Source organism: Zeus faber (genome assembly GCF_960531495.2).
Source record: "Zeus faber genome assembly, chromosome: 18".
NCBI lineage: Eukaryota > Metazoa > Chordata > Actinopteri > Zeiformes > Zeidae > Zeus > Zeus faber.
Genome location: NC_137210.1, coordinates 21,482,196 through 21,509,223, shown reverse-complemented (window position 1 = coordinate 21,509,223; position 27,028 = coordinate 21,482,196). Strand labels below are relative to the sequence as shown.

The 27,028-nt window shown below is 44.2% G+C and overlaps 3 protein-coding genes across 3 annotated transcripts in view; 1 reads left to right on the top strand and 2 right to left on the bottom strand.

Annotated features, from left to right (window-relative positions):
• Positions 1 to 1,748: 1,748 nt before the first annotated feature.
• Positions 1,749 to 14,366, bottom strand: cops8 (COP9 signalosome subunit 8). Its single transcript, XM_080019155.1, has 7 exons — positions 14,289 to 14,366; positions 13,068 to 13,138; positions 12,785 to 12,833; positions 9,805 to 9,937; positions 4,164 to 4,271; positions 4,002 to 4,064; positions 1,749 to 2,451 (listed from the first exon to the last, which is right to left on the bottom strand). Exons 1-7 carry the CDS (start codon positions 14,358 to 14,360, stop codon positions 2,372 to 2,374), a joined length of 576 nt encoding a protein of 191 aa, XP_079875281.1. The 5' UTR covers positions 14,361 to 14,366; the 3' UTR covers positions 1,749 to 2,371.
• Positions 7,613 to 9,242, bottom strand: trim63b (tripartite motif containing 63b). Its single transcript, XM_080019154.1, has one exon. It carries the CDS (start codon positions 9,086 to 9,088, stop codon positions 8,045 to 8,047), a length of 1,044 nt encoding a protein of 347 aa, XP_079875280.1. The 5' UTR covers positions 9,089 to 9,242; the 3' UTR covers positions 7,613 to 8,044.
• The window catches only part of LOC307243929 (inactive dipeptidyl peptidase 10-like), a 139,752-nt gene continuing 126,757 nt past the window's right edge, over positions 14,034 to 27,028 (top strand). Inside the window, exons 1-2 of the mRNA XM_080018898.1 lie at positions 14,034 to 14,078; positions 21,296 to 21,384. The gene's annotated coding sequence lies outside the window, so the exon portion shown is untranslated. The remainder of the gene's footprint in view (positions 14,079 to 21,295; positions 21,385 to 27,028) is intronic.

The window sequence follows — 27,028 nt, the reverse complement described above, 5'->3', positions numbered from 1 at the left end:
ATACTACACCTCGGGGATTTTGCAAAGAGCCTCAAAGCTGGTGCAGTGTTGAACTCTGCTTATTCTGTGACTTTCCAATAAAAGAGGGATGCACCGGTCGCGCACCGTCACGCAGCTCCACGTTCCCGAGAGAAACAACAGCGGCGTCTTTGCAGTTTTTGTTACGGGTCGTTGAATCTGCCCGTCGGTTGCAGTCGCGTCCTCGCATCATCTTATTTTCTCACGCAAAGCAACGAGTGAACCTAACCTCGAGTGAACCTAAAAAAAATTTAAAATTAAAAAAGGCGATGTCTGCGAACACTTAACCCCGTGGCCCCGACTTCAAAGCTGCACGTCGGAAGGGATCGCACCGAAGCTGTGACACTTTAAATATAACCGGCACAAGCGTGGGATCACTTGCCGTCCGTGTTCAGCGCACACACAGATTTAGTGTTCCCCCAGGGGGGCGGGGGGCTTTTTCAACTGTACCCCCTTTGACAGTTTGCCCAATCTTTTGGCTTTCAGAAGTGCAGATATTTTCTTGCACAACAGACTTTGCAGTAAATCCTGCAAGGCAATTTTTGTTTTGGGGGGGGGGGGGGGGGGGGATCATAAATGCCTTTGGTGTTAGACAACGATGTTCATCTTCTGTCTGGTTATACCTTCAGTATGAGCGGAAAGTCATCTGACAGCTCGTAATCTGCGACGGTAGTCTTCCATCCACACCCACTGTGCATCCAAACTGGTAAAAGACACCGAACAGCACTGACAAATTCCAGATAGAGCGCCATCCGTGTGTGTGTGTGTGTGTGTGTGTGTGTGACCATAAACAAATTTAGCAACGGATCGTGACTTCCTCCAAAGTCTCCACATCCGGTTACCTTCTCCTGTGGGGACTCTGGCACGGGGCCAAAACTGCTCCCATGTTGCACGGCCCGGACGCAAACACACACACGGCATTACTTTAATATAGTTCTGGACACGATGAACCCTGAGGAAGAAGGAGGAGATTTGAGGGCTGCACTGAAGTATACGGTAAATTGTGTTGTTTTTTTTTTTCAGTAATCTATAAAAATCGGGTCTTCAGTTTTAGACTTAAGTACGAGTGTCACTGGTACAGCAGTTACTCTTCAGTTCAACCTGCAGAGGACATGGAGGCGGAATGACAACTCTGAACACCGCTTTCAAACATGAAGGCTCCACCCCCCCACCCCAAAAAAAAAAACAACCCCTGGTGAGTGGCCTTGTCTTTGTGAGTGATCTGATCTCAGACTGAGCCAGACTAAATGTCCACCACTTCCTCTAAAGACAAAAAAACAAAACAAAAAAAAAACTCTTCGGACCAAAAATAATTTAAAAATGTGTTTCTGATTATTTTCCCACAGGATGCTGAAGATTTATCTAAAACCAAACTTTTATTTTTTCATAGTGGCAGTCAGCAGATGCGACTGGACACGTAATGATGTGACGTCAGGTCCGCTGCTTCTCAACTATCATGATACATTAGTGATAATGGCTCTTTTCAAATTGTGATTTTTATGGAGCAGTATGTTGACTTAACTCTTTAATTTACAGATGGAAATCGTTCAGCGTGGACTGGGGCCGAAACACACGGTGCCAAAATGTGTTAGAAACAGAAACAAAAGTGTTCCATTTGGCAACCACGGTCAAGAAGTTTACCCAACCGTTGGAGAACGGAACAGTTCTTCACATTCCAATACCGTTAAACTTAGTGCCCGGGGAAACCGGAGGGATAAAACACATCTGAGTTAAACATCAAAATATTTATTCACCAGTCAAAGCAACTTCAAATACAAGGTGTAAAGGTGGAAGAATTTACTCGGGGGCAGCGCCGCCATCTGACTCGGTGACGAGACACGGAAAACCAAATCGCTGACTCCAAACTTCTGCGGGAGTTTAAGAGCGCGGGCTCCTCAAGAGCTAAACCAGGACAGTGTATTTGGGGGTGGATTGAGCACAGTTTATAAGTTAGGAAGTGGGTGACTGAGTGGAACTGCCCTCTACTGTAGCGACCATCTAGGGGAGCGAAAAAAAACGAGAAAGGAAAAAAAAAAAAAAAAAAAAAAACCCAAAAGAAAACCAAACAGTGAATTCCTGTAACACCTGTCTCTCCTCTGACATCAGACCCAAATACGCGCATCGGGCAGTTCTGAAAACGCGAGCCGATGAAGGAACAGAACGCAACGTTCCGGCCTAGGTCGCTTCTGGGGGGGAGGACCGGTGAGGTGGACAATCAACATAAATAGATGTTTATAAAAAAAACAAAAAAAAACAAAAAGTCCTTTTTTGCCGGTGTGAGGCAGGGTCCAACGTGGAGGTTCTGGGGGGCCGACGGAGCGGAGCGAAGGAAGAAGAAGGGGGGAGAGGTCGATCAGTTCTCAAGGAAAGCCACGTAGTCTGTGAGTCTGGCCAACTGCTGTTCGTTTGGAACCAGCGACACGGGGGGAGGATCTGAGGGGGGGAGAGAGAGAGAGAGAGAGAGAGAGAGAGATTGATGTTGAGAGGGGGTTGGGGGATAAGTCCGCTGAGGGGGGGGGGGGGGGGGCGGGTTGGGGCCGTGCCGCCTGGAACAACTTATTAGCACGGTCATCACGCAGCGAGCGATGCATCAAAAGCGAAGAAACATCAGATTACTCTCGCTAATGGATCCAGGGGTCGCCACACTGGACTCCACGCGGTAATGTAAAGTATTATATCAGACCAAACCTCGAGTTTTCAAACCAAGCTCCCTCCAATATTTCTGATCTCACATTGTGAGTCATCACTTTGATTTGTTTAGATAAGGGCGCATCATGAGATTCTACATCCAGTTGCTTTTCTTAGAGTGGTTATTCATTATACATTCTAAATTCAGTATTTTTCAGCGTGTATAGTTTTTAAATATTTTTGTATTTCTTTCACATCATTACTGTGTAACATAGTGTCCGTATTGTTACATTCTCCTACCTCCCTGTATCACGTTCCTATACTGAGCTGTCCTAAACCTCACATTTCCCCCCCTGGGATCAATGCAGTACCGTCTAACACCATCCTTATGACCAGAGGACACCACTGATATGTATGACAATGTCAAATTCGCACTCATCCTTACTCCTGTGTACATGGACCAACTCGGGGAGGGGGGAGAGGACAGGGGGACGGGGTGGGCAACGCTCTGCAGGCGAGCTCAACACTTCCCGTGATGCTCTCTCCAGACGTCCAGGTGCGCGTCATACATGCGCACGCCGGCGCTGACGTGTTAAACCACTTTTACGCTGCCCCAGCCCGGCCTTAAGAGTCCAAAAAGCCTGTAGGAGGCTCACTCTAGCCAGGATTCCAACAAGCTTCCAGAGGTGGCGGTAAGAGAGGCCGGACACGTGCACGGCAGATGCTTCGGCATCAAGGTTCAGTGATTAGAGAGAGAGGGGTGGGGGGGGGGGGGGGGGTGAGGGGGCAATGCGCACAGGACGACCACAACCTCCCAGGAACATGTTTTCATAAATAAATACATCTCTCATGGAGGACGGATCAACACGACGTAAGCAATTACAAGTGGAGGGGTGGGGAGGGGGGTTGAAAAGGAAAAAGGAGAGGGAGAGAGGAAGAAGGGAAGGAGGGGAAATCCAGCCTTGGATGACTAAAAATAAAAAGGAGATGGAAGTCGGAGCAGGGCGGGAGAGGGAGCGCTGCGGAGAATTTCTGGGTGACAAGTTCACGGAGTCAGGTAACGACTGGATCAAAAAGAACTGGGATCTCAAGAAACCATTCGGAAAAAGTCAGCGAGACGCGATCGCGACGGATCGAAACGGCCCGGTCAATGACCGGGCCGGGGATCATTACGCCAGCGTCTGAAGCGCTGCAGAAAGAGCGCATGCGATGACGAGTGACATCGGGAGAAGGATTGAGCATGTTTCCTCCGGAGGAAGAAGGAAAAAAAAAACAAAAAAAAAAAAAAAAAAAAAAAGTTTTGATACAGAACAGCTGGCTGAGCCCATGTGGGGAAGAGCAACAGTGCCACCTACCGGGCTTCTGAGGCATTACCATCCTGGTGGCGGGGTCCGCCTGCCAGCCCTGACTTACCACACCTGTAGGGAGGGGGAGAGAGGTTGACAGGGAGGAAAAGAGGATTTAAAAAATATATATAAATAAGTGCCACAAATTTTTTTGTTTTGTTTTTGGCCTACCCTTCACAGCTTCCTCGACAGAGTAACCCACAAAGGCGGCAAAGTCTTCGGCATTGATGGAGGTGTACGCCTGGGCCACCAAACCGTACGCCCTTTGCCGTGTGCCTTCTGTACAATCAAAAGGGACACAAAGTTCACACAAACTGTAATTTAATATGTGTGGTCTGGTGAAAACCTGGTCTGCAGCCATGTTTAACCATTTTCTTTCACCATGGCTCATGTGAGCAAAAGGGAAATCAAGGTATAGGCCACAATTTACCAAATATAGTTTATGCCAAGTTGTTTTTCAGGAGATCAGAAGGAGTCTGCAGTCTTTTGCGGTATATATAATAATCAACATGACTAAACGCCCATACAAAACGTCTTCTCTGTACAAACAGTGGGTTTGCCTAATCAACCTCGTATGTTAAATATTCCTGTTAAATATCATGAACTAAATAACCTGAACATGTTCGCACACGATACATCCCTACATGAACATTCTGGACATTATCTTTGTTTTGGTTTTTGGAATGTGGAATGTCAATCTTTGCATCATGCCATCCAAAAAAATAAAAAATAAAAATAAATTATATATATATATATATATATATATATATATATATATATATATAGGGGATGGTAGCTCAGGCGGTAGAGCTGGTGGTCTAGTGATCCAAAGGTTGCTGGTTTGATCCCAGGCTCCTCCTGCTAGCATGCTGTAGTGTCCTTGAGCAAGACACTTAACCCCTAATTGCTCCTGATGGCTGCGTCCGTCGGTCTTTGAACAATTGTAAGTCGCTTTGGATAAAAGCGTCTGATAAATGACTAAATGTAAATGTAATGTAAATGTATATATATATATATATATATATATATATTAATATATATCCATGTAATTTGTGATCTGTTTAAGGGTGTATAAAAGTTTTCTATTCCTCAGGCAAAAAACTGAAAACCAAATGCCAATGTGCACGAATCGGACTCCAAGGAGTTATCCAGCATCCACAACAACATCTGCTGGAAAGTCGAAGCACCGTTTCCTTCCACGCGGATTGTCTGTTCCAAGTCCAACTGCCTAGTTTGTTGGCAGACAAAACTGAATTTTACCCCAATAAATATAGCATGGCTTCACCTAGATAGCATTTCTATAACACTACTACCTACACCCGCATCAGCAACGAACGGTATACTTGTCAGGAAAGGTCCCTTGTGCCCTGAAGAGTAACGTATTGTATACACCAGTGGATGTTTTTTGGGCCTCCATATCTAAGACCTCGCCCACCTGGCTGTCAGCAGCGTGACCTGACACAAGCCATGCTCTCTCAAAGTTGCGCGTGATAGCAGGGCGGCCGATGAAGCTGTGCGACTGACAGCATGGCGGGTGCATTTGGTGGGATGTTTTTGTTGCTGCTCCGGCAGCTATCATGTAAAAGCATCAGGGTTATGGCCTTTCCTGCTCTATAGCCTAGCAACAGCTTGTGTGTACCAACAAGACAGTCCCCCCCCAATCGTTTCAGCAGAGTTAGCGGCAGTAACAATAACAACTGGGATGAGAAAAGACAGCTGTGAGGGAAGGCAGGAGGCTTGTGGAGAACATTTTTCCCCCTGTCGAAAGGGATTCTGGTTAGCCATGTTGTTTTGCTAAAAAATGGATTTCATCTTGGCATTCGGGTGTTCCTGTACAATTCCTCTGCTATTTTCAAAATCATACTTTTAGGTTTTGCCTTTGGTGCCCAGTTTCATCCAAGTTGACTTTCTAGAGCAGTTTGTACAACTAGAAAAATACTTGTTAGACCAATGATAGTGATATTTTCTGTTTCAATGTGCTTAAGCTACTTGATGAAAAACACTGAATTATTGAGAAGCTTTGGTGCTCATTTATATTTGTTGATATATGTACGTCTTATCTGTCCTATTAATATATACACACACACGATCAGCCACAACATTAAAACCAGTGACAGGTGAAGTGACTAACATGTCTCATCTCGTTCCAATGGCACCTGTCAAGGGGTGGGATATATTAGGCAGCAAGTGAACAGTCACTTCTTGAAGTTGATGTGTTGGAAGCAGGAAAAAATGGGCAAGCGTAAGGATCTGAGCCACTTTGACAAGGGCCACATTGTGATGGCCAGAGCATCTCCTGGTATGCAGTGGTTAGTACCGACCAAAAGTGGTCCAAGGAAGGACAACCGGTGAACAGGCGACAGGGTCATGGGCGCCCAAGGCTCATTGATGCGCATGAGGAGTGAAGTCTAGCCCGTCTGGTCCGATCCCACAGAAGAGCTACTGCAGCACAAATTGGTGAAAAGGTTTAAGCTGCTATGATAGAAAGGTGTCAGAACACACAGTGCATCACAGCTTGCTGTGTATGGGGCTGTGAAGCTGCAGACCAGTCAGAGTGTCCATGTTGACCCCTGTCCACCTCTGAAAGCTCCTACAATGGACACGTGAGCAACAGAACTGGACCATGGAGCAATGGAAGAAGGTGGCCTGGTCTGATGAATCACCTTTTCTTCGACATCATATGGATGGCTGGGGTTGGGGTCCGATCAGATCGAGCCCCTGTGGATGTACTGGAACAACAAGCCTGATCCATGGGGGCCCCACCTCTCAACTTCCAGGACTTAAAGGATCTGCTGCTAACGTCTTGGTGCCAGATACCACAGGACACCTTCAGAGGTCTTGTGGGAGGTCTTGAGTCCATGCCTCCAGGGGTCAGAGCTGTTTTGGCGGCATGAAGGGGAGCTACACAATATTAGTGGTTATAAGTGGTGGTTTTAACATTGTGGCTGATCGTTGTATATGCTAATGAAGTAAATGATAGAAGGGATTAGTAAGGATAGGGACTAGAAGGCATAGGGACTTTTCCCAAAACATTTTCAGATCTAGCCAAGCAGGTCAGCTCAAGGGGTTTTTGGTAACCGTGTCCTCAGGCAGACGTTATTTTTATCCTGGTCTCTTGACCATCAGGGTGCCATTCAAAGATGACTCACGTAGCGCATGGGTAGACCTCTCTCTGTCTACACCGTCCCCCACAGCGGCCCCCCCAGTTGGGTGGGAGCTGCTGAGCAAGACAGTGGCGACGGGGGGGGTGTTGGTTTCATGGAGGAGAAATAGGACCCGGCCTGTCCTTCAGTGATGGTCTATTCCAGGGTTGCAGTCCTTTCTCACCATCCATTTTTAAAAATAGCCACCACTCTTCACCAGCAAAGGCAAAATCATGGGACTTGGCAAGGGCTTTTATTTTTAAATGTTGTCTCTTGCTTCGAGAGCAACAGCAAACTAGGGCAACCTCAGACGGAGAAAGTAACAAACAGATCAATGTAATAAAAAAAAAAAAAAAAAATCATGTTAAACAGAACTTCTGGGTGTGAATTTAGTTAGTCTACTTCAATTGTGGATGCTATTTCAATCATTTCATATAGAATACATGCCTATGGATCACCATGACACATGTTCTTGAGTAATTTTAGGTGTGTTTATTTCAGGCCCCTTTAAAGACAGCTGTGTCGATCACAATCCACAAGCACACATTTGTGTCAAGAATTTATCATGCTGCAATCATAAAACTACTAAGTAAAAATGAGATGCCAGTAACTATTCTTATACACTGTGAGGAAAATGCAGAATGTAAGCCGTTTATGCCAATACATTCTATTTACATTTTTCTACACTATCTCAATAATAATACCAGCAAAAAGCTGGCACAGAAGTATAAAAGTATAAAAAAAAGTTAACAAAAACCTACATTACCATTGAATATTGCACTCAAAAGGCACTTATTCCAACTACTTTCTTCCTTCACCATCTTTAATTGCAACTAGAGTCCCTGCCATTAATGTTGAGGTTAAAGAACCTGCAAGATTTAATTTCAAGTCTAACAATTTTAAGTTAAATCATTCCTCTTCCTCTTCTTCTGCATCTTCAAATTCGTCATCATCAGCACGTCCAAAGTCCATCTTTGCCAGGATTGTTTCAACGTGCTCTGTCGACACGGTGAAGTGGTCCATTTTCTCAAACCCTGGTTCTGGCCTCTCTTCACCCAGCGAGCCCTTGGCAGCGTCTTTGGTCTGTGTGATGAGGCCCTTGGAGGCCAACAGGAATTCCGCAGCCCCGCTCTGCTCCAGTGCCCTTACAGCTGTGTCCGTCAGCTCTGAACTTGCCAGCAATCGTTCGCCATAACGCTGGGCCAGCGCCCGCAGGGCTGCTACCTTCTCGTCCTGCTCTTTCCCAATCTGCTCCATCAGTAGGGTCTTGCGTTCTTCCAATACAGCGTAGAGCAGGTCAAAGCGCTCACCCAGGCCTTGCTTTGCACGCTGCGCGTTCTCTTGCACAGCGCGACAGGTGTCTTCCATCTGGTTGAGGAGGGCCTGCAGACGGCCGTTACTGGCAACCAGGGTGTCGATGGCATTACTCAGCTCTCCTTTCTGTGTCTGGTAGATGCTGGCTAGAGGTGACACCTCACAATCTTTGTGTTGGCCAAACACCTTGCACATGGAGCAGGTGGGCGTCTGGCAGGTCACACAGTAGATGTTGATCTTCTCCTCCTCATGCTCTGTGCACATGGGCTCCTTGGACTCCTTCGGCTTCAGCAAGGTGTCCGGGCTTCCTCCGCTGCCGCCACTGCCTTCCTGCTGCTGCTTATAGATATCGATGATGTTTTCCACCAGAAGGTTGCGCTGGAGTCCGTGCACACCGTGGCGGTCGAGCACAACCTCAAAACGGCAGGTGGGGCAGCGGAAGACCCCGCCAGAGAAGCGGTAAGGGTTGCGGGAGTCATAGAGGTCACTAGCACAGCTCCGGCACAGGTTATGCTGGCAGGGCAGAATGACCACAGGCTTGGTGAACATGTCTAGGCAGATGGGGCAGCTCAGCTGCTTCTCCAGGCTCTCCATGGGGCTGGGGGGCCGAACCACCGATCCTGTCCTCTGGACATCCATGATAGAAGAGCTTCTTCCTTCCTTCTATGCTTCTTAATCTCTACTTGATGTCAATAGAATGGTCTCACTCCTTGGCCTTCCAACCGCAGGTAAATTTAACGCAAAAGCAAAGACCTTGTCGTGAGGGTTTGCTGTCACTTGCTGTGCTGTTATCGGTTCTGGCTAAACGCTAGCAGTGCTGTCCTTTATACAGACTCTACACAGGCAGTGACACCCGATCCCTTTCACCAACCAGGGCACGCATTCCACCCCGCTTGCAGGCCAGGGATCTTTTCTGAGAAAATGGCCCCCACCTTCTGGCTGCTGCATGTGTCACATGCAACAGTGTAAGCCCTGTCCTCTATTGCAGTGACTGAGATTTGACATAAGCAGTACACTCAGTGGAGATAAACAGGGTCCATGTGACTGTCCAAGGGACCTGCCTGCAAATGGGGGGCTCATTTGATGGGTAAACAACAACACGCCCATGACTGAGTTGTTTTCACCATCCACCCCCCGGATTTCACACCTACTGCGGTTCTTAGAACAGTTTCCTGCACTGGCGACATTTAATCACACTAATCACACACACTTCGCGTGAGTGTAAGCGGGTATGGCTCTTTGTATCAGATTTTTGTGGATACTCTCCAATACAAGACACCCTATTTAGGCCAAGTATTCCTATTTTAGGGACTTCATTGCAAATATTTATTACAATAAATACATGATATAGGTACCTCGAAGAGCCTCCATGACTGGAAGGATGTTCTCAGACCACTGGTAAGCTGCAATTGCAGTATATATCCCTGGGAAGTCTCTCTGCCATATGTGTTGTCCAACAGCCCAAACTGCTGATAACTCAGGATTTGCCTGTACACAAGTGGAAAGCTTTATTAGTCCGATCTCATATGCTTTAGATCACATTTCAAAAATTCAAAATGTAACAGTCTAAATTCAACTTGTTACAATATTATGCCTAGGAAGTAGGGATGCTAATATAGAATATAATATAGAAATTGTATTATGACTGATAGCCGGCCCTCGTTAACTGATCTTTAACAGATACCTGACAATATTTAAGTATTTGGGCACTGTCCCCTGAAAAGTCTTTTTTTTTTGGACTTTGCAAATTATATATATATATATATATATATATATATATATATATATATATATATACACACACAGTGGGGCAAAAAAGTATTTAGTCAGCCACCAATTGTGCAAGTTCTCCCACTTAAAAAGATGAGAGAGGCCTGTTATTTTCATCATAGGTATACCTCAACTATGAGAGACAGAATGGGGGGAAAGAATCCAGGAAATCACATTGTCTGATTTTTAAAGAATTTATTTGTATATTATGGTGGAAAATAAGTATTTGGTCAATAACAAAAGTTAATCTTAATACTTTGTTATATACCCTTTGTTTGCAATGACAGAGGGCAAACGTTTTCTGTAAGTCTTCACAAGGTTTTCACACACTGTTGCTGGTATTTTGGCCCATTCCTCCATGCAGATCTCCTCTAGAGCAGGGATGTTTTGGGGCTGTCGCTGGGCAACACGGACTTTCAACTCCCTCCAAAGATTTTCTATGGGGTTGAGATCTGGAGACTGGCTAGGCCACTCCAGGACCTTGAAATGCTTCTTACGAAGCCACTCCTTCGTTGCCCGGGCGGTGTGTTTGGGATCATTGTCATGCTGAAAGACCCAGCCACGTTTCATCTTCAATGCCCTTGCTGATGGAAGGAGGTTTTCAATCAAAATCTCACGATACATGGCCCCATTCATTCTTTCCTTTACACGGATCAGTCGTCCTGGTCCCTTTGCAGAAAAACAGCCCCAAAGCATGATGTTTCCACCCCCATGCTTCACAGTAGGTATGGTGTCCTTTGGATGCAACTCAGCTTTCTTTCTCCTCCAAACACGACCAGTTGAGTTTTTACTAAAAAGTTCTATTTTGGTTTCATCTGACCATATGACATTCTCCCAATCCTCTTCTGGATCATCTAAATGCTCTCTAGCAAACTTCAGATGGGCCTGGACATGTACTGGCTTAAGCAGGGGGACACGTCTGGCACTGCAGGATTTGTGTCCTTGGCGGCGTAGCGTGTTACTGATGGTAGCCTTTGTTACTTTGGTCCCAGCTCTCTGCAGGTCATTCACTAGGTCCCCCCGTGTGGTTCTGGGATGTTTGCTCACCGTTCTTGTGATCACTTTGACCCCACAGGGTGAGATCTTGCGTAGAGCCCCAGATGGAGGGAGATTATCAGTGGTCTTGTATGTTTTCCATTTTCTAATAATTGCTCCCACAGTTGATTTCTTCACAACAAGCTGCTTTCCTATTGCAGATTCAGTCTTCCCAGCCTGGTGCAGGTCTACAATTTTGTTTCTGGTGTCCTTTGACAGCTCTTTGGTCTTGGCCATAGTGGAGTTTGGAGTGTGACTGTTTGAGGTTGTGGACAGGTGTCTTTTATACTGATAACGAGTTCAAACAGGTGCCATTAATACAGGTAACGAGTGGAGGACAGAGGAGCCTCTTAAAGAAAAAGTTACAGGTCTGTGAAAGCCAGAAATCTTGCTTGTTTGTAGGTGACCAAATACTTATTTTACCGAGGAATTTACCAATTAATTCATTAAAAATCCTACAATGTGATTTCCTGGATTCTTTCCCCCCATTCTGTCTCTCATAGTCGAAGTGTACCTATGATGAAAATAACAGGCCTCTCTCATCTTTTTAAGTGGGAGGACTTGTACAATTGGTGGCTGACTAAATACTTTTTTGCCCCACTGTATATATATAATTATTATTTTTTTTATTTATTTATTTTTTTTAAATGGAACACAGCTCTCCGTGCGATCGCGGAGAGACCTGGAACTGTTCCTCCAAATAACAACTAAAAACTGCATTTTTAGTTGTTTACACTGTTTTTAGTAACTTTATTTGGAGGAACTGGGACGTGCATGGAGGAACTCGTGCCCCATTCCTCTGTGTGACCGCGCGTCACGTGACCACAAGGCCACAGTTATCTTCACAGCCCTAGATGCACGTGTTGCCCCCATGAGCTGTTTTTAAGAAATTGATTGTGTGGACTAGTTTTATTCAAAATGGAACGGTTTGTTTTTTTTAATAATATTTTGTAACTGTTTAACTGATAGTATTATTTGGTCAAAATTATTTTTGTCAACTATGAACACTGAAATGGAATGTGACAACTTAAGTCATTGTAAACAAGTACAGCGGTTTACACATAGAATTAAAATACCCCTACACATGCATCTCGAGTAACCACTTGCGATCGACGAATGCATTGCAAATCTAATATATTGTGATTAGATCAATATATAATATAATCTCATAGAGAAAGATTTTGATTTATTTCCTAAGTTTCTTTCTTTGGAAAATGAAAAATGTAACCCTAACTCAAGAGTTTTAGTATTTTATTTTATTTCTCCTCCAGACAGCGGTGCGCCGTGCACCAAAACCCGTGCATCCCACTGTTGCTTTCCATTGTATTGGACTTAAGTTAGTAAAAAGTTGATGTTTTGTGTAAATATTTTACTTATAAATAATAAATCCTGCACTGCTGTAAAGGGGAGACAGCATTTGCCGCATTACATTACGTTCTATGCGTGTGCACCCCCCACATTCCTGAAAAAACGTCTATTAGAATTGCCCAAGCCTATGGTGCACCTTGCTGACAGGTGAGTGTTCCTTACCGATTTTATTGCTTGCGGGATCCTCTTCCATAAATACCTGGCGTTATTCCTGTGGCGGAAAAACAGAAATATATAAACTGCAAAACAATGTAATTAGGTCTACAAGAAGCAAAAACAGAATTGGATTTCCTGAGATGCCACATAGATTATAAATTGTCTTTTTTCTTTTACAGGAAAACACATCCCCAGGAGAGCAGACAAACCCTGGGAATAACCCTGAATTAAAATAAAAGCCCTTGAATACCACTGCTCTCTATTCAAATACTGTACCGTGTTAACTTACATATCATTGTGTAGTAGATAGAGGGACAGCAACTGAGCGTAAACCTGAGGTGTTGCGATGCCCCCTGGAGCCTGTTGGAATATAAAGGACAAATACATGGGGGTTAAGTTAGCTTTACAAACACGTGCAGCAATAAACTAGAGCCCCTTCACACATGCAGTCATTCCCAGCATTCCCAGCGGCTGTTCTGGAACTGCTCCCGCATGGGGTCATGTGTGAATGGGAGCAGAAATCGATATTCCGGGAAATCTGTCCCGGCAATTTCTCACATCAAGACCTAGGTTACCGTTTGTTTATTTTTCTTTAAACATGACACCAACACGCCGCATAGGCGACAACAAAGTCAAGTGATGCTTTTCAAATCCACCGAGAGCCAACATCCTACTAATATCCGCAAGTGCTGCCATGTTGCAAATGTCAATGTTGTGCTGCGTTCATGTCATATGGGAAATTTGTTTGAATGACTCCCTTACTCATAACAACACAGTGGAAGTGTTCAACTGTGTGACTGACCAAATCTTTTTAGATTCTAATGTAAACAGAAGAACAGCAGAGCACCCAAGGCAAATTATATATAGTATATTAAGATCCAACGTGTGATGAATATGCCAAATAAGTATTATGTGTTTTGCTCAAAAATAAAAACATTGACAAGCAATGCTACGTGTTCTTATTGGGGTCCAGTTGGTTTGAACAACGGCACATGTGCGTATTGTAAATGGCTTCGGAGCAAAGTTGTTATGTAACATAAACATGCCATTCCCACGTTGGTGATGTTAAGTGGAAGAGATTTAGAGGATCCAAACACAAGTCGATCACGACTTGGCAGCTAATGCGAGTTGCATTTCCAACTTGAAGCTCGCAGTTCCTCTCTCTGATTGGACGTGAATGCAGCAGCAAAACAAACACCCCTTGTGAGACATGAACCGGTTTCTTATGACACTAGCGTCACATAGCAGCACCAGCAGCGGCTTTGCTGATGCAACGATCGGCCCGGACGACAGAAAGCGCGTAAGTTTAGCCACTATTTCCGCCTAATTATGATTATAGCTCAAGTCTAAAGGGAAGCCAACATAAATATCAGCAGACAGCTAGCGTTAGCTTAGCCCCAGCGGCTCCAGCCTGGCACGATCGAGAGCCAGCTCCCCGTCAGGCATATCTCGCCATATTCCAGCGAAGATCATATTGTAGGTGCAGAGTATGACTGAACCCCAGCCCCACCTCCATCTCCTGGGTCTCGCACTGCTCCAGGAGTCGGTCATAATTTTCCTCCATCACCACAGCGGCAGGCATGGTGCTGCCTAGCTTAGCCGCGCTATGCTACACCGTCTTCTTCTGCCGCGTTGATGGAAGCGGACGGGAGGCGTCTCGGCCCGGCGCTGCCCCCTACTGGCCGGTGTCCGCCTCTGTCTGGTTTGTTTGTTTATTGTGGACACAATCTGTAATTCAATTCCTCGTGTATTTTGTCCTCTTCTGTCGCGACGGATAGAGCAAAATTCAATTCCCCCTGGACATCCACGTGAGGACATGACTCACGATTCAATCATTTGATATGAAATTCCAGGTTCAGAGAGTAAAAACTCCCGCTGCCATGTCTTTTTTTCCCCCATGCACTAGCTGATTCCACTCACTATTTTTTAGTAAATCCACACGGTTGACCCAAAATCCTGTAGTGGAATTTTTCTTGCGCGGTTGCATTGTTGTCTACAATGCAGTACTTCGTTTACATGAATTCAAAACGGAATACTCCATTGTCTGCCGACCCCGCTTCCGTGTGTCATACCCGTCCCTAACCATTTACTGTTATGGATCTATGTTTTTAATGTGCACCCCATGTGGCTATTTTCTTTTGCTTGCAGGTTGGTTATAATTCGACCAGATGTTGCAGATGCATTTCTGCAGCGCGTGTGCGTTCTTTTGATGCAGTGCAGAGTGTGTATCCACGTGTGTTGCATAGTTGCATCATGTGTATTTCATAGTCCGCTGATTGATGGATTGTGTGTTTTTGCAAATGCCTATTGTTTGTTGTAAGAACACAGACGAGGCGTCCTGCAGTGAGCAGAAACCATGCAACCAACCACCAACTGTCCCTGATAATGATGTAAGACAAAAGGGGATGCATTTAGAAATCCTTATGATAAGAATGAACGGGTATTGAAATGACTAAAATTAGTATTTTACTGTTGTAACTATCGTACAAGTGTAGTCTCTCACATGGAGCTTGATTTTTTGAAAAATCAAAAAGGTCAGAGTGCTAGAGGAGGCACGGTGGCCAAGGGGCAGGTATGGGTCCAAACTGATAATAGTGAAATTATTACCGCGATGCTCAACCTTGAAACCTGTGTGTTTTGTAGGTGTGATAATTTTTGGCCACATATCGACTCTGAACTGGAAATGTGATGTTTGATGGACAATAGATGTAGGGGAGCGATAGCATCGAACATCTGCAAGGACAGTGGATGATTGATTTATCTGTAACTAGAATAATGCATTATCCTACTAAAATAATGTTTCAAATGAAAGGCAACATTAGGAATAGAAACAGTTAAAAGGAGACAACATGATATATTTATCCTTTCGTGTGGGTTTTTAAAATTAATGAATTGCACTCAGCGCTCAGTCTTCATAACACCTAAAAGCATCATACATACAGCACTGTGCAAAGGTTTGAAGAGGCACTTGTGAGAAAATGCTGCAAAGTGACGACGCTTCCAAAAATAATTGAATGAATAGTTTTTATTTATCAATTAACGACATACAAAGTCCGGTAAACAGAAGCAAAAACAAACAGCACCAGCCTTTTAAACAGCACCAGTTCTCCTAGCTACACTTGCGCACAGTATTTTAAGGTACTCAGCAGGTAGGTTGTTCCAACCATGTTGGAGAACTTGCCAAAGTTCTTCTTCTTGCTTCTGTCTCTTCATGTAATCCCAGACTGACTGGATGATGTCGAGATCGGTGCTCTGTGGGGGCTACACCATCTGTTGCAGGACTCCCTGTTCTTCTTTTTGCCGAAGTTTGTTCTTTATGGCTCTGACTCTATGTTTGGGGTCGTCGTTACATACACATTGTCACACTAATGCAGAAGATATAAAATAACCTTCTGAGACAAACGTTCTAATGAAACATCTAAAGTGCCTAAAACTTTTGCACAGTGAATTATTTGGGTACCTTCTCAACACTTCTTTTTGCAATGAATGTTTGACTAAGTAGGAAATGCAGAACTTCATACCTTATTTTAATGCAATGGCTTGTAAAACAACAAAAATCACATTTTCAAGTATTTCTATATATAGATGGTCAGCATTGCTAAAGAAATAAACAGTCAGGAACAAAAAGAAGGCAAACTAGGAAGATGATGTACGAATGTAATTCGTACATCATCTTCTCACCTTCTTTTTGTTTGCTGTTGTAAATGCACTTTCATTTTCTTCCTTTTTATTTACTTAAATTTGCTACAGACTCCGATTTTTCCACATTAGTGAGCAGTTCAAATTAATTGGGCGCAGTCGCTCACTACCCATACGCCCCCTGCTCCGTGCCTCCACATGCACCTTCCATAAAACTGATTCCATTTACATTTGTGTTCGTGTTTATATGCATACTAAGAAACAAACATACGGGACTCAGTAAATCACGGGTTAAAAACACAATAAAAGCCCTTAAGTACCATTAAAACATTATATACCAGAGTTGCAGAGTCAGAGTAAAATTAGGAAAGATTCCATTCCATCACGGTTCAAGATCCCCCCCCCCCCACTGCTATTTAAAAGCTTCAAGCTTCAAACGTATTCATTTATAATTGATTCTCCGAATAGGCAAAATAGTTAAAATTCTGAAAAGTTCTGTCAGGTATAAAATAATATCTTCTCTTCGCCGCTTTAAATGCGAGACAGTCTTCTGCAAACTGCCGAACCGTGAGGTAGTCATCGTTCAGCGCCGTGCAGGTTTAGTCCAGGGATTATCCACATTACCGTATATTTAATATCTTCATGATGCGTTCAGTGGCTTCCCTGGTGTTTGTTCTTTCATACTATGTGTTTATTTGTCCCATCCATGTGTTTGCTTTTCGTATTATCTTTATTTTTCAATGTGTATTGAATGCACAGCACTTTGAGTCTTCCACATGCACACGAGTCATAAATGAGCTATATAAATACAATTTGCCTTGTGTTAATGTGTTTATAGAGTAGGTGAGTAGGATCTTCCTGACTGTTTATTTCTTTAGCAATGCTGACCATCTATATATAGAAATACTTGAAAATGTGATTTTTGTTGTTTTACAAGCCATTGCATTAAAATAAGGTATGAAGTTCTGCATTTCCTACTTAGTCAAACATTCATTGCAATAGGAAGTGTTGAGAAGGTACCCAAAAGGGTCCTTGAGTCTCTATGTGAAATGGAGGTTACTTAAGGTGTCTCTTTCACCAATCTTTTTTCTAAATGCTGTCGTTTTGCAGCTTTGCTTTGTTGTCCTATGAAGCGATTTTTCTTTTTGCGTTTCAATATTATCGTCGCTAAAAGAAGGAGCTCCCGTCCGGGGTGGCCGGGCACGCAAAATAAGCACTAAGTGGGCAATAAGACAAAAAACCAAAACTGTAATAATGAAAATTTGCACCTCACAATGAAAGGAGGAAAAATGTGAACGTAGACAGCTTGAGAGTCCAATAAGTCCAAGAGGGCAAATGTACTTCTCTGCGGAAGGTTCTCTGCGGTGTGTGCATGATACTCCTGCAGGAATGTACAGTGATCGCCTTCGCCACGTGCACGCGGCCTTGCTTCTGATGGCCTAGTTTCGGTGTTCGATTAACAGTCAATACCAGTGTTTCACCTGGAGGCCCGTTGATGTTTTCCCTCTCCGAGTTGCGAGGGACGACAATCGGGAATCAAACTTGGATAATTGACCTCCACGTGAGCTATCCCTCTCGGGAAATGCTTAACTCGTACATTCTTTCTTCCAGAGACCCAGGCTTCTTTGTTCGACACAGTTCAAGGCTCTCGCTTTCTGCCGTCTTACTACTTCAATTTAAAAGGAGGCATTGGGAGGAATAAATAGAGACAAAAGACGCGCTGAATTTTGCAGAAAATAGAGACTGCTACACAAGCTGATAGTTTCACAATATACAGTACACTGCTCAGTCCATTTAACATCTTGTGACACTGTATGATATTTGAACGTTCAGGGAGATGTTTAATTTGACGTATTGCACTTTCGTAGCTACTAAAAAACACCTTTTGTCTTTGAATGTGTACCCTAAAACGATCAACATGTTTTCTTTTTTTTCTTTTTTTTTTTTTTTATCAACTTCTCAGACTTTATCGGCTACTAAATTAGGACGGCAGACACAGCCAGGCGACCGCGTCTCCATCACCGCCGTTTACTTATCTCCTCTGCCGTTAAATTCCCCCGGGTGCCGAGCTGTTCGAACCAGCCTCGCGCGGCCCCGGAAAAAAAGTCCGGCGGAAACGACTGCGGCCGGCGGCGTTACTTACTCCTTGTATAAAACATTCCCCTCAAGGCCTTTCCTACTGGGAGCCCCCAGTGCACAGCCCTCCCAAGTTCAGTTGTCTGTGTGTGTGTGTGTGTGTGTGCGCGCGTGTGTGTGTGTGTGTGTGTGTGTGTGTGTGTGTGTGTACACGCTTTTCACAGAAGGAAGGAGACTGAAAACGAGATCAAATTATCGTAACAGAAGAAGCGTAGCGAAAGGAAAAACATTCAAAATTTCAGATTTTTTTCTTCTTCTTTTTCGGTTAGTTTACCACGATCAAATTGAGATATTTATCCCCCCCCCCAGATAAATAAATTCAACATTTTTTCATCCAAGATATAATTTTCCGGCGGAAAACAACCCCATGCTTCAACAAATAACCCGATTTCCAAAATCAAACCTCGGGACACTCTCTTAACAGCCGACGTTAGCCGGTGTTGACGGTTTACGTTTCTCCCCTTTAGTTGTTTTGTTTTTCTCTTGCCAAACGAGGGCGGACGCGTGGCTTTGATCCGTGGGCCGTACGAGGAGTGTGCCGGCGTCTAATACATAATTGCGCCCTCCTTAAATCACACCGCGAGTGACTCGGTTCCCGCGCTGCGTTGCTGCTCACCGTAGGTTGAGCGCACTACATCTCCTCCATTATTCATAGGCCCCAAAACATAATGCGTGTACCCTCCCCTTCCCCCGCCGAGGGAGCGGGCGGGGGAAGTGGAGGGAAGGGAAGTGGAGGGAAGGGAAGCCGCGTCCCAAGCGGCTGCGTCGAAGCGAGGATGTCGGGGAGGCGCCCTCCGCTGCCTGTTCTGCTCGATTACGCCGCCAATATCGCGTCAGCGCCGAAAGAGTCACTTACACCCTTTTCCACCCCTCCGTCGTTAGCACGGGGGGAGAATTCTCCCCACCGTTCTGACACCCTCACTGGAGCATTTTGTCGTTTTCTTTATTTTTATTTTTTCACGTTTACTCTCCCTCTCTCTCTCTCTCTCTCTCCCTCAAACACGTCGGCTCTTGCTGAGTAAATAATTACACCATTTCGAAAACAACAAGTGCTTCAGAACCCAGGATGTCTCCCCCCGCCGAACAACAACAGTTTTATCGGTCAATATTTTCAACCGAGACAGCTGCGGCATTCGGACACTCGCGGCTTAAAGGCCCCCGTGACAAACATCGCGGCGGCTCCTTCCACGGGCGCGGTAAACAATGAATCTTTCATGCAAGGAATGCCGCCGACGTGTTCCACCAGCGCTGCCGAAACGCTGTCATATTTTCCGCCCCAGTGAATGAAATGTCCCGTCCAAGTAAACATCAATGTTCCCTCCATTTCTTTCACCCAGCGTGCATCCTGCCGGGGAGAAACACTGCTGCTGCTGGATGACGAGTACGACGTTTACGCATTTAAAAGGAATATCACATTATTTGTCACTCCTCATGAATAAACTTAATGTTTATAAAATATCATTTTTTGAAAATTTCTAATTGCTTATTTGAGTAATTATTTCTGGTTTTTGAAGCAATTTCATTGGGGGTACTTCAGGGCGGGAGACACAATTAAAAGGCTTTACCATGGCATCCTCCATACAATCCCTAAAATCAATAATAATTCTCACGAAACGCGACCTCACCAACAAGCAGGTATACAGGGCTTGAACACAACCGTTATTTGCCCCTGGTTAAATAAACATTGCTGAAATTGATCTCCAAGACTTTTTAATGTGACCCAGAATTGAAATCGAGGGAGGTTGAGGGGGTCGTTTGTCAAGCTCCTGAAACCAGTTATGGTGTGAGGTTCAGTTTTGTTTACCTCTTAAAAAAAAGGAGCCGTCCCCGAGCCAAGCCACTTGTTTTCCTCACACACAGCGTGGCAGTTAATTTTGTGACCCCCGGTCTCATTGTACACAGCTTAGTGATGTCCACGTGGCTTAAATGGGAGGCGCATGTTGTATTGAAGCGTTACGGATGCAATATAATCTGATGCAAGACAATCAATGAGCAAGTTGGGATGATGATTTTTGTTCCGAGACTGGTTTACACTCTTTTGGGGTAGATTTACCCAACTGTCTTCCACAGTGGTCGACCCTCGCCCTCAGAGCCATGATTCATTTTCCAGTATTCAATGCGGCGTCTTAAGGATCCTCTTTATGTGCCGCGCTGTGAAGGGAACACGGCTTTACCCTTGGAGCCTGCACTTTCGGATTTATAGCAGCTATTGATTCCAGTGTCTCTGCTGATTGTGTTGCTTTACTCAGTTCTCTGTAATCAATTCTACTGTAACGCTGCAGCTCTGAATCATTCATGCTTACAGTAATGGCGCTGGTGGTGACGGGGCTCATTCCAGAACTAATTATACATTATATACTGCGTGGTTCAAAGGGTGAACCAGAGATACTGTCTTCCCTAGTGTCCATACCTCTGTGGTCAGGTGCTTTGTCGGTAGTTTGTCTTAGTGCATCCCAAAATTTTGCCAAAAGTCTTTGCCCCTACAGTGAAAAATTTATTTATTTATTTATTTATTTATTTATTTAGGCATTATTATGATTATGATCATTATGCTTATGTGTATTATGATTATGATTTTGATTGTGATTATTATGGTGATTATTATGATGATAATTATTATTATTATTATAAACCATCAGAAAAAGATTCCCTTATGATGCAACCAGAAAGCAACAAGGACAGCTCAATCATCAATATTTGTGATGACTGCTGACATAAAAACATCTCTGAATATCGTTCCAGGAAGAATTCTTCTGGAGATTTCGGCTGCATCGCTATTCCCCCACGGAGCAAGGCGGCAAAGACTGCGCTTATTTCTCAGGGAGCGACTGGTAAGCGCCGAGTTTCTGATATGAAATGCTGGGAACAGCCGTCACTCAGGAATGCGGAGGGGAAAGATGTGTCTGTCTGACAGTAAACAACTAAGTAAAGTCAAAAGTCTCACTCTAAGGTCATTTGTTTGGTCTCCTTAATCCTTACAGTTCATTAACTGTGATCGCTTTGACACTTATTGCTGCCAACGAGGAGCTGTGTTGTTCCTCAGCCACATATCATATTTCATCTTGGCATAATCCGCAGCCCCTTTGATCCCGCTGTTTGTAAAGCTCCCCTGCCTGGAATGTAGTAGTTCATCACTATTCTATTTCTGTCCGGTGGGCAGAATACAAAGTCTGGAGGAGGGGGCGCGTGTCAAGATCCTCTGATGCCCCCGCAGGGGACGCAACATGCAATATTTATGACTTCATTCTGAATTCTCAGAATTATTATTAAGAAAAATATGTTTGATGTACACACAATTGCCCCTTGAACTATCCCTTGAACACACACATACACACACACACACACACACACACACACACACACTCAAGCACACACACACAGACACACACACCCACGCACAAACACAAACACACGCGCATTCACATGCACACACACGCTCACTCTTGCACAGACACACACACACACACGCAGACTTGCACACAGACACACGCACACACAAACACATGCACACACACTCACACACACGCTCACACTCGCACACACACACCCACACACACACACACACACACACACACACACACGCACACACACACACACACCACACTGACACATTATTCTCTCCCCTCTCTCTTTCTCATACACACAGAGACACACTGAAAACCACACACACATTATCCCCCCCCCCCACCCCCCTCTCTCTCTCTCACACACACACACACACACACACGCACATACTGACACTCACAGATGCACACACTCACAGACACTCAGAGACACACCCACTCTTACACACTCCTTTAGGGTACTATGTCAGAATATCCCGCACTTCAAAAGTGTGTCAACTTCCAGCCAAATCCAAAGCATCCAGTTCTTGTTTGGGGGGAGCTTGTGAGAGGATTCTGCTTGTATTGACACAGGAAGCTTTCTTCGCTGCTGTTTGATGCTCTATACATGGAGCTTTAACTGTGTTGGCTGGAAGAAATCACTCAGTTTGTGTGCTGGGGGAAAAAAAGGGCGCTTTGGTTATCGCGTAGGTGGGCAAGTTAACCGGATTGTAGAATATGTTATTCAAAGACTTTTGAAAACGTTTCCCTCTGTGTTCCACCATCCAGCAGAGAGTAAACAACACAGAAGAGGAGCAAAGCCGCGTGTCAAAGATCACAGCAGGGATTACTTTTTTTTCTGTTTTTCTTTTTTTTTCATCTTTAAGCCTATTTTTACCCGGCACCCTTTCATTTCTCTGGTGATGTGTTGTTTTAAAGTTAATATGGCCGTGTGTTCTCCCTGCCTCTGAATGCGGTAGACCCTTCTTTTAACTCCTCACTCTATAACGCACACTGACAGCGCTGTATAAAGTCTAAATCAAATACATTCCAGCACTGAGAAACAAAATATCATATTTTAAACATGACTAATGATCGCAACTATTCTTCTACTAAAGGGAAATGGAAGAAAAATAATAATAATACACAATCGATCATCTGTATTGTCAGGAACACTTTATGACAACTGTCACAATGACTTCATTTCTGCAATGGGCTTCATTTTCGGAACTTCACTTAAATTCTTAAATGAAGTTTTATTCCTGAAAAAAGAGCGTTTTGGAGAAAAAAAAAACGCAGCGTCTTGGCTTTGCGTGTGCTGCAGGTGCGCCTGGTGATGGATGACAATTGTCCCCGAGCCGGATCTGCGCGTCTTGTCGTGTCGGTCTTGTATCCGTAGACACCCCGACCACAGCACAGAGGGCATGGAGACTAAAGAGCTGCCTGTAAATAAACCGTGACAAAAAGACCCAGCGAGAGAAGAGGACCGCCCTCAGCCAACAGATGTGTGTGATCTTCCCTCTTGGCAAGATGAGCCAAGAGCTCCTTCTTCTTTATTCATCAACATTGAAAAAATGTTCTCGTTAGAATCACTCGCCTCTTGCTTTTACGAATATACTCACTTGTTGTTGATATGAGGTTAAGCATGATTCCAAAGGCAAATTCCACGTTGTATGCACTTTTCACAAATGAGGCCCACTGACTTTTACCATACATTTTATTTATTTTCTATATATTTAAGCTGTCTGTCTTTGCATTTGTCTGGCAGCGTGTAAATGTGTACCATTTGTATGAAGTACGGTATGACGGTATGATGTTCCCGACACCTCCACTGGCTCTTTTTTCCTTTAGTTTTTGGCTTTCGCTCTAGGTTCTCACAGACGAACACCACATGCATTCCCCGATAAGATGTGATGGTGACCTGGAAAAAAGTGCATGCAGGACACACACACACACACACGCACGTGCACACACGCTCGCACTCACGCATGCACGCACACACACACACACACACATAGCAAGCTGTGTAAGCAGCAGGGTGTCACAATTTCCTTTTCTGTAATAAAATTAGGTGCACAATTCTAAAAATATTATGCATGTTCTGAAAAGCTCAAAGCATCAGCGCAAGCCTCCGGGGTCCGCGCTCACAAGGCCTTCTATAAATAAGAGTTACTTCCAACTGGCAGATTTTGGAGTAAACTCAGAGAGCCAATTTGAAAAGTTATGCCGACAAACAATTCCACGACAGTGTTCTTGAGGGCAGCGCTGTATAAATGATATTTAAAGAAATTCTGCAAAATTGACATTGATGTCAATCCTCACCCCGTTACGGTTCAACTCTTAAATGTGGACGTCATTCACAATCTTTTCACTCTCTGAGCCGTGACTTTGAACCCCAAAGGTTAGGAATTGAAAATGGTGTCTTATTTAGGAATCTCATTTCACAAATGCATCATTATGCATTTAGTTATTATAATTAATTCATTCAATTGTTGGCATTGTGACAGAGAAAGAGCTCCACATTTTATTTCTTATTTAATGTCTGCTCATTTAATATAATTGATGTGATTTAAGTCCTTTATTTTTGTTTTCCGCACATTAGATTATCTGAGATTAATGGAATTAGTTGAGATTAGTTGAGATTAGAGGAATGTAGATTGGATTACACTTTATTATACCATAAACAGGGATTACATCATTGCAGCACTGAATATGCAACCCAGTCCCACGCTTTTTTTGTGCTCATAGTCACGAAAATGAATCTATTGAATCGCGTCCTGGAGTACGTTTGTCTGACGATTGTTTTGTGCTTCACATAACGGAATTCAAACCAATTCATTTGAATGGGGAGATTTTCTTCGATTTAGAAGCGGGGGCGGGGGGCGGGGGGGTAGGGGGGCGCATTGGGAAGGAGGGGGCACAGATACATACACTAAAACTAACATGCAGACAGTATGCCACTGCGCGGAGGTTGGTGGGAGGGGAGGGTTTCTTCAAATTAGGATTTATTTAAATTTCAAATGCATGGTTAAATATGGATATAGCAAATTTAACTGGATATAAATATCAGCGTTTGCATGGCTGTGTACCCATCAGCCAGTGCGGTAAACATTTCCATGGTAAAAGCGCGCTCCACCAAGAGACGTCGCTGTTATGCTGATTGATTATGGGTAGTGTAGTCCCCATGACATCGCGAGTAAAACATGTTTTTCTTAAAACAAGGTTGACATCATACGGACTTGTGGCTACTACAGGAGCAAAAACAAATTATTATATACATTGTGTAATATTAACGCAGTCATTTGAAGTTGAAACCCTTATGCTAAACCCTAACCCTAAAAACTAAAATTCTGCACCATTTTGTTCTGCATCTTGATGCAATTGCCTCATGAGTAACGTATTAATATTACTATAAACACAAAAGGAAAAGAAGGTATGGGTAAAAAATGACACACATGTGGAACTAGGGGTTAATTTGGTTGGACAATATACTTGGGTTGTCAGAATTTACATGCAATTTGCAAAGGCCTGAATGATATGTTAGGCCATTTTAAGTGCCGCCCCCTATTGACATGTCCAGAGTTCTCCAAAACAGTTGACCTTATTTTGGTTGATCTTTTAATAACTGAGATATAGTGCTTCAAAGGTGACCTCTGGTCAGGGTTCAAAAGTCAATACCTCAGTTTAGGGTCAACTGAAATCTCTCAAACTTTCATAAGTTAAACTCCAAGCTGAGACCTTTCCTTTGGTTTGGTTCTACGACAAAGTAAAAAAAAAATAATAATCCAACCCTGCCACAGCAGCTGGGTGCCAAATGTGGATTCCAAGACCGTTCACATTCTAAATGGAATAAAATCCATTTTTTTTTTTTTTTTTTATAAAATTGATCTATTGAGTCGTGCTCCGGGATTTTTTCATTTCAATTTAATACATTTTTCAATTTATTACAACATAATCATTTCAGAAGGCTTATGTGCACAGTGCAGTCAGGACTGTGTTAGCATGAAGATGAAATAAGCATCGGTCTTTTTAACGCACACTGCGTCAGTGATAATACGGCAGCCGCCTCCACCGATCACGTAACACACTCCTGAGTCTTTCTCTGCGCTCGTTGCGGTGTGGTCATGCAGAGTGTGCCTGTCATGTGCAAGTCCACTATGTTCCAGAGTCCCTGTTACATTACTCTTCATTAGCAGCATAAAAAGACATCCCCTCTGTCTCTGTTGCATTTACATTAATGCTGCATCAACTGCTCTGTGACATCACTAAGGGCACCAAACTGAATACGGACTGTACAGCCATCAGGTTTCAAAGTGCCAAATTGACCATTTTAAAACCCATTAGACGGTCCTTACATTTGACGGGCGAGGAAATAAACTGTTTTGGGCAAAAGGGGACTTTAGAAGCCTAAATTGTCAGATCATCATGTGCCAATTTTCCACAACAACAACCACGTGACAAGCTTGCCACCCCTTTTATATACTGGGATGTCTGCTAGGTGCCCTGGTGACGGCTGTTCGGGCCTCCAGCAGTTTGTTTTCATATTTCTAGGTACTAATTCCCACGTTTTAATGAAGGCATTTTAACATGATATTCCTCGTGCTTCGGTTTGGATCGAGATAAGCATCTCCCCTTTTTCCAAGCGGCACCACCGGACTTTCCTTGCTTCCTGTTTCACGTCAAAGAACCGCTCCTTTCCTTCTCCCGGGCTCTGCGCACTATTTCCAGCCGGTTCGTAAAGGAGAGGAAGGGGCACGGGAGCTCCAGTGGTCAGTGCTCCAGGCGCTTCAGGGGACTATCCTTGAGAGGGCTCAGGCTCCCTTCCCACAAAGGCTCAATGTCCGTCCATCGATACCCATTTGCGGCGGGGAAAGTGTCTTTAAGCAAGACCCTTAGCCGTGGTCCGTAAACTCCTCCGGAATGGACGGTCGGCTGAATGATTACATTTTAAGGCCGGCGATCAGCCGTTTAGACGAGGTATCACTGTGGCCATCTGCTTGGCCCGTCCACTGAGCTGCATTCACATTTTTAGCCGCCACCGAGGGACTGGCTCCGTCAGCTGGATGTGCTGCCAGGACTTTAGCACAACACAGCCCTCAATGAGCCACCAGATCATCCTTATTTGGGCTCAGACCAGATTTGCAATCGACCC